General features: G+C 47.2%; 1 protein-coding gene across 3 annotated transcripts in view; it reads right to left on the bottom strand.

Moving 5' to 3' along the window:
• CYFIP2 (cytoplasmic FMR1 interacting protein 2) overlaps window positions 1–12,875 on the bottom strand; it is a 132,561-nt gene that overhangs the window by 94,796 nt on the left and 24,890 nt on the right. For all 3 annotated transcript variants that reach the window (XM_065918993.1, XM_065918994.1, XM_065918995.1), the window contains 5 exons: window positions 7,828–7,905; window positions 6,213–6,314; window positions 3,783–3,964; window positions 1,913–2,009; window positions 819–947 (listed from right to left, as the gene is read on the bottom strand). In XM_065918993.1, coding sequence (XP_065775065.1) covers window positions 819–947; window positions 1,913–2,009; window positions 3,783–3,964; window positions 6,213–6,314; window positions 7,828–7,905 — 588 coding nt within the window. The remainder of the gene's footprint in view (window positions 1–818; window positions 948–1,912; window positions 2,010–3,782; window positions 3,965–6,212; window positions 6,315–7,827; window positions 7,906–12,875) is intronic.

Below are 12,875 nucleotides of genomic sequence, written 5' to 3'. Positions count from 1 at the left end.
AGGGAAGAAAAAAACAAAAGAGGTGATGCAGTGTGTATAAAGAATATGGAGAATGTTATTCATTTCAGTGCTATTGCTTTCAGAGAGAAGTTAGAAGTAACCTAAGAAGCTAAGGATAGAATAATGGCTAAAGAAATGAAAACTCATCCATACAACATTATTTAAGGGCTGCATGTTATTCCAAATGCACTTAATGAAATAGGATAAATAATACACATACATAATTTATGTAAACTGCATATGTTGAAAATACATCAGCACAGAAAAAAAGAAAGATATACATCAAAATGCTAAAAGGGTTATCTCTGGGTGGAAAGATTATAAGAGATTCTATTTTTTAACGCTTTTCTGTTCAGAATTTCTACAATGATAAACATCACTTGATAATTTAAAAATGAAACGTGTAAACTGATGAAACAAACATGACCGTTTTGGCAAAATATAGTAAAAGCTATAAGATTTTGTCTTCCCCACGGGTTGGCAATTTCCTCTAGGATGTCTGACTTAACAAGAGTATGGACACAAAGTGCCCCAGTTTCAATGCACTTTAGCAAACAAATACTAAATGATAGAGGATTTGTTAAATGACAACGTCCCCACATAATGAAATACTAGGTAGCCATTAAAAGTCACATTGTAGACATAGCCTTAATGCTGTCTAGAAAGGCGTACACAACATATCAAAGGGAAAAAAATTGGTTACAAAGCCTTGTGTATAGCAAGATCTGCACTCATGCTGAAGCAAGAAGAAAGAAATAACTTTTAAAAATGATTTTAAATAAGAAGGAGGTGAGAGGGTGTGACTGAGGGAGCTGTACCTTGAGGAGCATGTGCTTCTCACTGGGGGTCAGATACATCTTGTTCTCGTAGTAATCCACGCAGATGTTGACAATGTCGGCCAGCAGCTCCTCGTAGCCTGGGATCACTTCCAGCTGCTGGTGGAGACACTAAACAGCAGCGCCCCCCTCTGGTTAGCCCCTGTCCTGCATCCCCCTCACTTGGAGCACCCAGGATGGCTCACTGTTGGGCCCCGGGGCAGGGCACGGCCTTGCTGACCACACCAGGTGGAGCGGAGCCTGCAACCTCTCCTGAGTCTATAGCAGTTGGTCAGAACTGCCGCACATCACCCGGGGCAGGCCCCTGCCCCTTGGGGGCCTCCACTGTATTTCCTGGCGGTTCTCATGGTTAGAAATGCTTTCTCTGGCTGAACTGAAAGCAGTTCAGCTTTATAGCAATTGGCCTGTGGTCATCTCGGCTTAGTTCTGAGGGTGTGTGCAGACTGACCCCAAATGTCTCCAAGGATGATAGTGGGAAGACCCAGCTCAGTGGAGGAGAAATGGGCCAGCAGGCGTCTCCCAGTACAGGACTCAGCAGTACAGAGACACTTCCTGTATAAGAAGACCTGAGGTCTCCACCCCAGGCCCCTTCACCGTTGAGTGGGAATATCCTGGGAAAGCCATGGCGATAACTATAACCACATCTTCTTCTGTCTTTGTCTGTTAAGCTCTACATGCTATAGTATCTCATTTATTTCTCACTGCAATCCTAAACAGCCCCATTTTACAGATGAGGAAACTGAGGCTGAGACCTTGCCCAAGGCCTCACAGTAGGGCAATGGAGGGTTCAAGATGAGAAAACAAGGCAGTCTAACTCCAGAAGCCAAGCTCTCAACCTATACCAACCTATACCGGGGCAGAACACTGGCTAGAAGGTTTTCTAAGGCCAAACTGCAGAGGGTGAAGGGGCCGTCTGTGGTTGGGAAGGGACACTTAAATCTACAGCTTAAAGCCTGAGTAGAGCAGAGGGGACAAATTATCTAAGCGGAGCTCCTCTGCCCGTGGGTCCCCCAACCTCCAGGCCCCAGCTTGAGTCCCAGGACACCAGGTCAGGACTGACATGGGTTTGCCATCACCTGGGTGATCCTGTTGTGGTTGGCCAGGAACATGGACAGGTTCTGCGACTCCTGGATGGACTGGGGGTCAGCCATCTTCCTCAGGAACTGTGCTGCCCTGGACGGGGTGGTGTAGAGAGGGATGCTCATGAATAGCTGGCCTAAGCCGGGCCTCAGCTCCCACCTAACCCAGACACACTATCCCCGAAGTTGCAGGGCTCTGAACGGCACAAGTGACTCTAACATCGAAGGAGAGCCTGTTCTGGAGTCATTTCACTTGGAGCTGTTTGCACCCCTGTAATAAGGGTGCCTGAAATTAAGAAGCAAGAATGCACTGAAGTTCAAAGACTAGGCAAGTTTAAGGGTAGCTAGCATCCCATCAGCCAGTCCAAGGGGGTAGGACCTAGTGAAACGGGCATCCTGAGCCTCTCAGCGACCTCCAGCAAAACTACACAGTAAGTCATGGGGAAAAATCACAAGCAGCGGAATGTTCTGTTTTTGTTGGGTATTACGTTATTTACAGGAAAATCTCAATGTTTCTAAACATTGTGGGGAAAATGAAAGTCCATTTAACCTGATGGGACAGAAGGGATGATGGGTGTGGGGAACACGGTGGGCCTTGAAGGGAGGAAACCACAGCACTGGGACTTCTCCAGCCTGACCTGGAGGTGGAGTTGGTTTAGCCCGTGTCACCAGAGACGGACAAGACACAGCAAGGTCCCAGTCGGTGCCCAGAGCACGTCAGCTGTGACGGTGATGGCAGGAGTTGACCAAATCTGGGGAGAGTTTGGGGGGAAGCCACTGTACCATGAGCTGTCTATGGGATCTCTGTGAAATTGCCATTTCTGAATGGGGCTCTGTCTTCTGGGTACTGACAGGTTTCAGTTCACTCAAGAGGATAAATCAGCGAGGATCAGTCTACTGTCTGCTTTCTCCAGTTACCTCGGAGCCCCAGAGCGACGTGGTTCAAGGACAGGGGCCTTCTTCATCATGATACAGCAAACTCTTCCCAAGAGATATGTATGGACACCTTGGAGCTTATCTGAGCCTCAGGCAACACAGGTGGATTTGCTACTTTCACCTGCCCTCCCCCACTTTGGGGGTGGCTGTATACAAATTTCTGGAGAGGAATGACCCCTCCCCCACTCTCAGTCCTTCTTTCTTGTGAGCTGACACTGACCCTTAACTGACCCCAAGGGCAGGCACCCCTCCCATCAGCACCACCCCAACACACTCATACACAGTGTCTGATGGAGGGATCAGCACAGGACCCAAGCTGGAGGAAGGAGAATCCTTCTTGGGCTTTTGCAAAATTTTTGCAAGGAGCTGCATCCTTTCCTTCCTTAGGAACTGGGGTTGCTACGCTGACTGGAGGGACGCTGCTGGAGGCCACACAGGGCAAGAGCCTTAGAATGAAGCCGACGCTGCGGAAAGATGAGCTGAGAGGCAGAGGGAACCAGACCAACAGCATCACCTGAGTACCTGGATCAGGTAGACCAGGACTTTTCTGTTCTGAGAGCCAACTCAGTTTCGTCTTTCACATGAGTAGTTTGAACTGGCTTTCTGATTCTTAAAGAGAATGACTCCTGTGACCATTTTAGGATTATATTAATCATGATATAATCTCAGATTGCATGGGACACAGAAAATGCTGCTCCACTGGTGGGGTAAATGAGGATTTGATTCCACCTCGATAGAAAACCCTGCCAAGACCCAGTTCTCCAAAGCTCAGCTCGGTATCTTATTCCCTAAGCTGCAAAAACAGAGGCAGACCCAACCCTGCTGTGTCTGTGGGGTGGCTAGCTCAAGCCTGTTAGGAGGGCTCTGTCCTCTCTCTCCCACAGGCCGGATGCCCAGGAAGGCGGAGCAGGGGAGGGAGAGGAGCCCTGACCTCTTGTAGGCAGAGTGGTCGTTCTTGACACTGCACTTCATGTTCTTCAGCTCGTCCAAGACTGCAAACATGTTGATGAACTTGCCCAGGGTCAGGAGGTAGGCCTCGGAGACAAAGTCCTTCCGCCGCTCGGCATGACACAATCGCTTCACCTCACTGCAGAACCGCTCGATGGCTTTGCGCTGTGGGCAGAGGGGCAGTGGGTCAGGACCGGGCAGCCTGGTGGGGCGGCTCGCTGAGCTCCCTGCTGGAGAGCTGGTCAAGGCTCCCTGGGGCTCTCCTCAGAGCCTGGACTTTTAGAGAAAGGCAAAACTGCCAAAAGTTCTTCCTCGGAGGAGTCCTGAAATCCTAAGCTGATTTCTAGAGGGAAGCCCAGAACCTGTCCCCAAGTGAGCCAAACCAATGAATTTATTCACCCCGTCCTTGCTGACAAAGCATGTTGTCTTGTTTATGAGTGTATCCTAGCACCTAGGACAGGGCAGGCACCGGATAATTAGGGGGTAGCAATGGACAGTGAGAGGGACACTCAGAGAAAGAGCTCCACTCATCCAATAGATGCTGTTTATTGAGGATCTCCTATGTGCCAGGCATCATTCTTGGCCCTGGGGTAAAGCGGGGAACAGAACAAAACAAAAGTCTACCCAAAGGAACTTATATTCTAGTGATGGGTGACAGAAAACAAAATATCAAATAAATTCTCTATATCAGAATGTGGTATGAGCTGTGGAGAAAAATGAAGCAAGGCAAGGAGATAGGGAGACCTTCAAAGACCAGATCAAGTCACTTTCTCCTTCCAGAGTGTAAGTCCAACAAAACTTTCTAGGATGATGGAAATGTTCTGAATCTGCACTGTCCAACACAACGCCACATGTGAGTACCGAGCACTGGAAATGCAAGCGCCAAGGAGGATATGCACTTTACATTTTATTTAATTTGAATTCATGTAGACGGCCATACATGGCTACTGGTGACTGTCCTGGACAGAGGAGTTTCCGATTACTCCATGGCCTCCCTTCTCTAAATACATCTTGTCAGGAGGCCCTCACTAAAGTAAGTAAGTTTAGTACTTACTTCATTTTGGAGTAGTTTTGCTCTCTTGGACCTGTCTTCCCAAAGAGCTTTTAGGCCCCTTGAAGGCAGGTCCATGATGCTAATAATAGCATCTGTGAGTTAGTAAACCTGCTCTGTAGTGAGGGCTCTACAAATAGGACTCTTTACTAATGGATCTTATTTATCCTTAGAGAAAACCTGTGAAAAGGGCATTCTTTCCAGAGGGTGAGAATATTGAAGGTGTCAGAGGTCTGAAATGACTTAAAGGTCACAGCCGGAAGGTGGCAGAACCCTGGCTTGCTCTGCGTTCAAGGCTCTACCTGCATCTTCCCCACCACTTCCAGGAGGCCAGCACAGAGCTGGGCACAGGGCTGAGCCTGGGCCAGAGCTTGCACGTTTACTTAAGAGGCTCATAAATACATGTAGAACACATGGAGGGCAGAGAGAACATGGCAGGACTACCACCCAGGCATGGGGTGGACTTAAACTGCTCAGCCTGCATTCCTGAATGGCTTCCAACAAAACCACGATAACCAGCTTGCCCTCTTACCTGTCACTCACTCACAGGAGTCTTTGGCCATCTCTTCTCTTTCGCTCCTTTAAACACTCGCTCCTCTTGGCCTCCCAGCTGGTCTATCTGCTGTTACTCTTCTCCCCTCACCTCTACTCCCTCGCCCTTGACACCTGCCCCTCACCTCCCATCCACTAGCCGCACAGCAGCAAGAACGTTGTTTCAACACTCTGATCAGATCATGTCACCAGAAACCTCCAACAGCTTCGTGTAATGCTTGAAGAAAATCCGCATTCTTTTCACAGCTATGATGCCCTATATGATTGAGTCCCTGCTCACCTCCCCAACCTCACCTTTTCTCACTCCCTCAGCTCATTATGCAGCCTCCCTGGCTTTGCTCCATTTCTTAAACCCGTCATGCTTCTTGAGGTTGCAGGGCCTTTGCCTCTGCAGTTTCTTCTGCCTGGAACACTCAGCCCCTGGATCATCACCTGCCCACCTCTTTCACATCATACAGATCTCAGTTCAAACGCCACCTCCCTTGAGGCTGGCCCTAAAGTTCATCCATGTCGGAAACACTCTCCAGGCCAGAGGTTTGCTAATTGCACTTTATTCGCAGCATATGTTCTGCTGTGTATTGTTTATGGTCCGTCTCTCCTCCCCCCCAAAATACTCTCCTTTGCCCACTAGGATGTGAATTGTATGGAGGGAGGGTGCTTGTCTGTCTTGCTCACCCTGGGGTGGGTCAGGGGCACTAGACAGTGTTTTGCCGAATGAATGACTAACATGGCACAGAAATCCAGACCCTTGTGTCTAGAAGGTGGGGGCCTTCTCAGTTGTCCTGGCCCAGACCCGCCCGGACCCCTCACCTGAAAGTACATGAACTTCATGAGCTTGGTGACCTCGGGCTCCAGCACTTCTACCGTCTTCTCATAGATCTCCACTCGGTTGGGCTGCTCATTGCATTTCACCTGCAGGGAGACAGGGAGTTTCGCACACCCTGGTTTGCCCAGGCAGTCCTGGTTCACACCTGCTGTCTTATTAATAGGGCCCGTTTTCACTCTCGAATGCACTTCATTTAGGATGAGAAGTGATATGGTGGCTACACAGTGAGAGGAGGCTGGGGCAGCCCTGATAAAGAGTGAGTGCTTCTAGGCAGGACTGCTCCCCAGACATCGGCTGCCGGAAGGAAACCAGCTGGCCCCCGGAACGGAGCCCTCCTCCCCCACAGTCTGTTCTAGGCCCCCACCATGTGCTGTACGCATGTCTATGTTCATCTACAAGGTCTCCCTCCTTCCATCTTTCCCTCAGTCCTACCCCCGGGGCGGGAGGGCCTCTGCCAGATTCCAAGCAGAGAAGAATGCTCTGTCCATGGCTCTGAGTGCACTTGGGGCAAAGCCCCTGTCTGCACCTGGGCCCAGTGAGGAGCCCATTTTCTCTGCCCAGGGGTTTTCGGCACATCAGAATCATGCGGCAGGTGTGTTCACGGCATGTGCATACAAGGCTGCTAACAGGTCATCGACACTGAAGAGTCGGCAAAGGGTAATGAGCACAAGGACATTCTTCACACTATTGTTTGGAAATTGTCAAAATGGTAGCACAAGCTAAACATCCACCGGTCAATGATTAAGTGGGCAAAGTATTCATATGATGCACTACCATTAATGTAACTGTTAGGGGCGATGAGACAGGTCTCTGACCTGACATGGAAAGATTGCTACCATAAATCTGGGTGGAAATAGCTGCAGGAAAGTACAGGTAATTTAATCCTGTTTTTATTGAATAAAACACAAAACAGTGCATGTGCTGGTGTGCCCATATATAATACAGGTACACAGACTCTGAAAGGGTGTGAACCAAGCTGCTAGCAAGCAGTTCCCTCTGGGGATTAGGACTGGGAGCAAGGGAGAGGAATGGTTTCTGTTTACACACTTGGGGTTTGTTGCTTTGGTGATGCTGGGACCCATGAATATAATACGATAATGATAAAAATACTATCTGTGTCAACATGAAAAAAGTCAGTTATAAAGAACGAAGTGTAAAAAAGCAAGTGGCTGAACCATATAAATAAGAAACAACACGCTTTTGTAAATGACAATAATTTACAAAATAATAATCAGAAATATTCATGCTATTGGAGGAAAGAGAGTCAAATGAACATGCAGCAAAGGGTCCATAGTGATTACGCTTCGGTGGGAGGAAGGGATTTGGGTGGTAGAGGGAGGGGGTGAGGCTGTCTTGCTTTCTACTTTACATCTTTCTGCAGTGATTTGGGTATTGTACAGTTAGCGTATACTGCTTTCAAAATAGAAGGATAATGAGGAATTTTTTGACGTTGGCGTCAGTTTTATCCGATGCTCTCTGCACGTGTTCAGTGAGCCCCCCGGGGAAGGAGACTCCACTTCACTCCCTGGGAGAAGGTCTGGAGCCTGGGCGGGGTGGGTGGAGGGTGGAAATACCCCCTGCGGGGCAGGACCGGCTCACCTGGGGGATGGCCCGGGAGCAGCTGCGCCAGGTGTATAGCATGACCGCATACTCGTGCCCTTCCTCCAGCATTTCATTCTGAAAAGCAAAATGCGCTCAACAGGGAGAAACGACTCCAGGGCCAGAAGGCTTCTCCACAACTCCCCTTGCTGCCACATCCTTGGACTCAGTGCGGTCTCTGGACCAGCAGTATCAGCATCGCCTGGCGGGGGTTGCTTATTAGAAATGCAGAGTCTCAGGCCCCTCCCTGGGCCTTTGGAATCTGAATCTGCATTTCAATAAAATCCCCAGGTAACTCACATTCCCTGGAGCAAAATAAATTTGAGAAGCACTGGCCTAAATTATCCTCATCAGTCACCCCAGGGCTCTATCAGCCAGACACACTTTTCAAAGACAGATAGCTACCTCAGAAAGGTGGAGCAGATCCACTAGTTCCAACGGCAAAAGTTGTCCCAGATAGCAAGAAAATAAGCAAGCAGCCAAACAGTATGCACAGCAGGTAGGTTAAAAAAAAAAAGAGTAAAAATTGGGAAAGTATAATATATTATTGTGTGGACTTCCCTGGTAGCCCAGTGGTAAAGAATACGCCTGCCAATGTGAGTTCAATCCCTGGGTTGGGAAGAGCCCCTGGAGAAAGAAATGGCAACCCATTCCCGTATTCTTGATTGGGAAATCCCATGGACAGAGGAACCTGTTGGGCTACAGTCCATGAGGTCGCAAAGAGTTGGACATGATTTCAAGATTAACCACAATATTATTGTGTATTGAAAAATATCTTGGTGGAATACATACCAAGACTATGAGGAGGAAGCTCTCTGTGGGGCTGGATAAATGGGAGCTTTCACTTTTCGTATCACATAGTGCTATAATGTTTGCATTTTAATAAGAGCCCATGCTGCTATTTCATACTCAGGAAGATGGTTAAGATCAAGATTAAGATTTTTAAAAATAATACAGAGCAGATGGTAGAATTAACAACAGCATGAAAAATGAATCTGATTACTCACCTCACCTAGTAACTGCTTCAGTGGAAAGAACCCTAAACTCAGGGTCTAAATATCTGGGCTGAAGTCCCAGCTTCATCTCTTCTTAGCCCTTTGGCCTTCAGGAAGTCACTTAACCTAAAATTCTCCATCCAGTCATCTGTATAATGATGATGGCAGTAACGACCTCAGAGAATTTTGTGAGAACTGAACAGAATACAAACATACATGGTGGTGGTTTAGTTGTGTCCAACTCTTTGTGACCCCATGGACTACAGCCCAACAGGCTTCTCCGTCCACGGGATTTCCTAGGCAAGAACACTGGAGTGGGCTGTCATTTCCTTCTCCAAGGGATCTTCCTGACTCAGGGATCAAACCCACGTCTCCTGCATTGCAGGCAGATTCTTTGCCACTGAGTCACCAGGGAAGCCCGCAAGCACACACACACACTAGGCAATCTGTAAAGACAGCGTGGAGTACTACTAGGGAGAAGGTAGTCTGGCAGTTCCTCAAAAAGTTAAATCACAGAGTTACCATATGATCCAGCAATTTCACTCTGAGGTATATACTCAAGAGAAATGAAAGCATATGTCCACACTGAAACTCCACACTTGCTCACAGCAACATTATTCTAATAGTCAAAAAACCAGAAACAACCCAACTGTCCATCGATGGATGAATGGATAAATAAAATGTGATGTAGCCACGCAGAGGAATAGTATGCATCTTTAAAAAGGAATGAAGTACTGATCCATGCTACAACGTGGGCGAACTTTGAAAACATTATGCTAAGTGAAAGAAGGCAGACACAAAAGGCCACTATTATGCGATCCATTTAGACGAACTGTTCAGAATAATCAAATCCATAGAAACAGAAACCAGATTAGTGGTTGGGGGACAGTGGAATTGGGAAGGACTGCTAAAGGGTTTGGGGTCTCTCTTTGCAGTGATAGAAATTAGACAGGAGCAATGACTGGATAACACTGTGAATCTACCATAAAGGCAGTGAAGTGTACACTTTAAATGGTGAATATTATGTTATATGAAGGATATCTCAAAAAATAAACTAAAAAATAGTATTACTAGGCCATCTCTTTTGTAAATGTTCATACTGATACAAAAATGAGCCTTTATTCATTTATTTTTTATCCCACACATCATATCTATTTCATAATACCTTCCTAGCACAAGATCAGATTTAATTTGGAGCTTATTCCTTTTTATAGTTTTATTTTCAACAGCAAATGTCACTGACGAGTCACACTTTCAATTCTTAATTTAGAGAACTCTTTAAATCAGTAACATGTTGTCCTTGAGACCAGAAAGAACCATGATCAAGTCTGTGGGTCTTCTGCTGCCTTTGCTTGAGAACATGTGTCAGAAAAGGGAAGTGACAGTAACATGTAGGGAACATGTGTCTAATTATGAGCATCAAGCTGCTGCTCACTGGCAGGTGTTAGTATCCCACTCGCTCACCCACTGAACCTTTCACTGAGCACTCACGCAATCCGCCTTCAGTGCCCCATGCTAGGAACAGGCCAGGGCACAAGAATGCTGTGGACTCCGCCCTGTGGGCAGCTCAGCTGACCATCAGTTAGGTTTGTTGTATAATCATGCCTGGAATATAGAGGTCAAGATGGTGTGGTGGATAGAGCCTCAGGGAATTTGAGTTCTGCTCTTGGCTCTACCTGGACCCACCTTTTACCTGGAAAAGGTCATGGTTTCATCATTTGGAGGCAGAGAATTGGCCTAAATCAGCAGTCCCCAACCTTTTTGGCACCAGAAACTGGTTTCAGGGAAGACAATTTTTCCACGGACCAAGGTGAGGGGTGAAGCTGGTTTCAGGATGATTCAAGGGCATTACATTTATTGCACACTTTATTTCTATTATTTCTTTCTTTCTTTCTATTATTATTATGTTAGTTCCACCTCAGACCTCCAGGCATTAGAACCCAAAAGGTGGAGATCTCTGGCCTAAATCACTAGTTCACAGCCTGGCTACCCATGAGTCACATGGGTAACTCTGAAAACTCCTGATGCCCAGGCTGGACTCCAAAGGAATGAAACCTTTATCTCTGGGGGAGGGGTCCAGGCATGAGTGTTTTTTTTTTTTTAATGCTTTCTAGGTGATTTCAATGTGCAGTCCAGGTTTATAGTTGCAGGACTAAGGATCTCTCAGGTTCTTTACATTTTTAAGATCCTGTAGGTCCATAATTTAATCCAATGTGAATTCGGTTCAAGTTTCAGATTCCGGCAGACTGTGCCCCTCAGTACTTAACTTTGGACACTAGGTCCCCACCTCACTCCCAGCAAAGAACCCTTGACTGTTCCTTGTAGCTGGTCAGTTACATGGTTTACACACTGTCTCCTCCTCTTCCCCTTTTCTCTGGCTATCCTGCCCTTTGAGAGATCCACCTTGCCCCAGTGTGGGCAGGAGTAGGACAAGAAGATGAACATCTCATGAAGCCTCTTGCTGCTGATAAGCTACTCTAGACAAAGTCTGAGCAGGGTACAAGGATGAAACTGTTGAGGAAGTGAGGTTTGGGTATTATCCATGAACATCAGCAGTGCACCCTATTTTGGACTTTGCCTAAAACCTTATCAACACTATCCCTGTGTCAGTAGAATAGTGGCCCCCAGAACGATGTCTGCAACCTAAAACGTAGGACCTATGGAAACAATTCCTTACATGGCAAAAGGATGGAATGAAGCTAGCAACACTGAGATGGGGAGGTTGTCCTGGGTTATTGGGTGGACCCAGTGTGATGGCAAGGGCCCTAAGGGAGAAGGGAGAGTCAGAGCAGGAGACATGAGGATGGAGACTGAAGTGGTGTGACTGCTAGCTGGAAGGCGGCTGAGCCAAAGAATGCAGGCAGCCTCTACAACCTGGAAAAACAAGGCCACAGATTCTCCTCCAGTGCCTTCAGAAGCAAATGCAGCCCTGCCAACACCTGGATTTAATCCTGTAAGATCCCATGTCAGACTTCGACCAAAAGAACTGTAAGCAAGGGAATCTGTGTTATTTTAGGTCACCAAATCTGTGATAATTGGTTACAGCAGCAATAGAAAAGGAATACAGTCCCTCTCCAAACTGGCCCCTCCTCTGACCTCCCTACTGGTGCCCCTGACCTGGTTTTTCCAGGAAACCTCAGTCAGCACTGTTCCAGCCCCCCTCGGCCCCAGCGCCCAGCAGACTATGAAGCCAGGCAGAGTTGCCCTCCAGTGCCTCTTACATCCCTGACCCCTTAGCCGCTCCTCAGGCCACTGCCCTCATCCGGCCCTTGACACGTCCAGGGTAGATAACCTTATCTCAACTGATGTATTTGCTTCTCTCATGCCTCCTTACTATTCGTTCTGCACAAAACTAACAAGCGAAATTTATTCCTCAAGTGTAGTTCTGTTCACATTTTCCTCATTAATGAAAACTGTCTATTGCTACTGATCTTTTCTTCTTTTTTTTTTTTTTATTAAATGAATGAAAGCCCTCTGTCATGGGCTGACTTGTGTCATCCCCCACCCCCAAATTCATATGTTAAAGTCCTAGCCCTGGGACCTCAGAATGTGACTATATTTGGAGACAGGGCCTTTAGAGAGATGATTAAGTTAACATGAGGCCATTATCCAACCTGACTGAATTTGGACACAGAGAGACACCTTACCTGTGTCTACACAGACAAAAGACCACGTGAAGACACAGCCAGAAGGCACAGACAGGCCTCAGGAGAAACCAACCCTGCTGACACCTTGATACTGGATTTCTTGTCTCCAGAAACAAGAGAAGATAAATTTGTTATTTAGGTCACCCAGTCAGTGGCATTTTGTTATGGCAGCTCTAGCAAACTAAGACACCCTCTATGCACCTAATTCGTTATGAATATCACCAAGAGTTTCCCTACATGGACTTCACAGCTCCAATCCAGGGAAACTCTGAAGACTTTTGCCTCTGAGCCTCTCCTTACACTGCTTCCACCAGCTGGTTTGCTCTCCCTATCTCCTCTCTGACATAAAATTCTAGTTGGGTGGGTCACCAGAGGTCAGAGCTGGGAATCATAAGTCCAGGATTCT

The sequence above is a fragment of the Muntiacus reevesi genome, chromosome 1 (genome assembly GCF_963930625.1).
Source record: "Muntiacus reevesi chromosome 1, mMunRee1.1, whole genome shotgun sequence".
NCBI lineage: Eukaryota > Metazoa > Chordata > Mammalia > Artiodactyla > Cervidae > Muntiacus > Muntiacus reevesi.
This window is presented reverse-complemented; position numbering and strand designations above follow the sequence as displayed.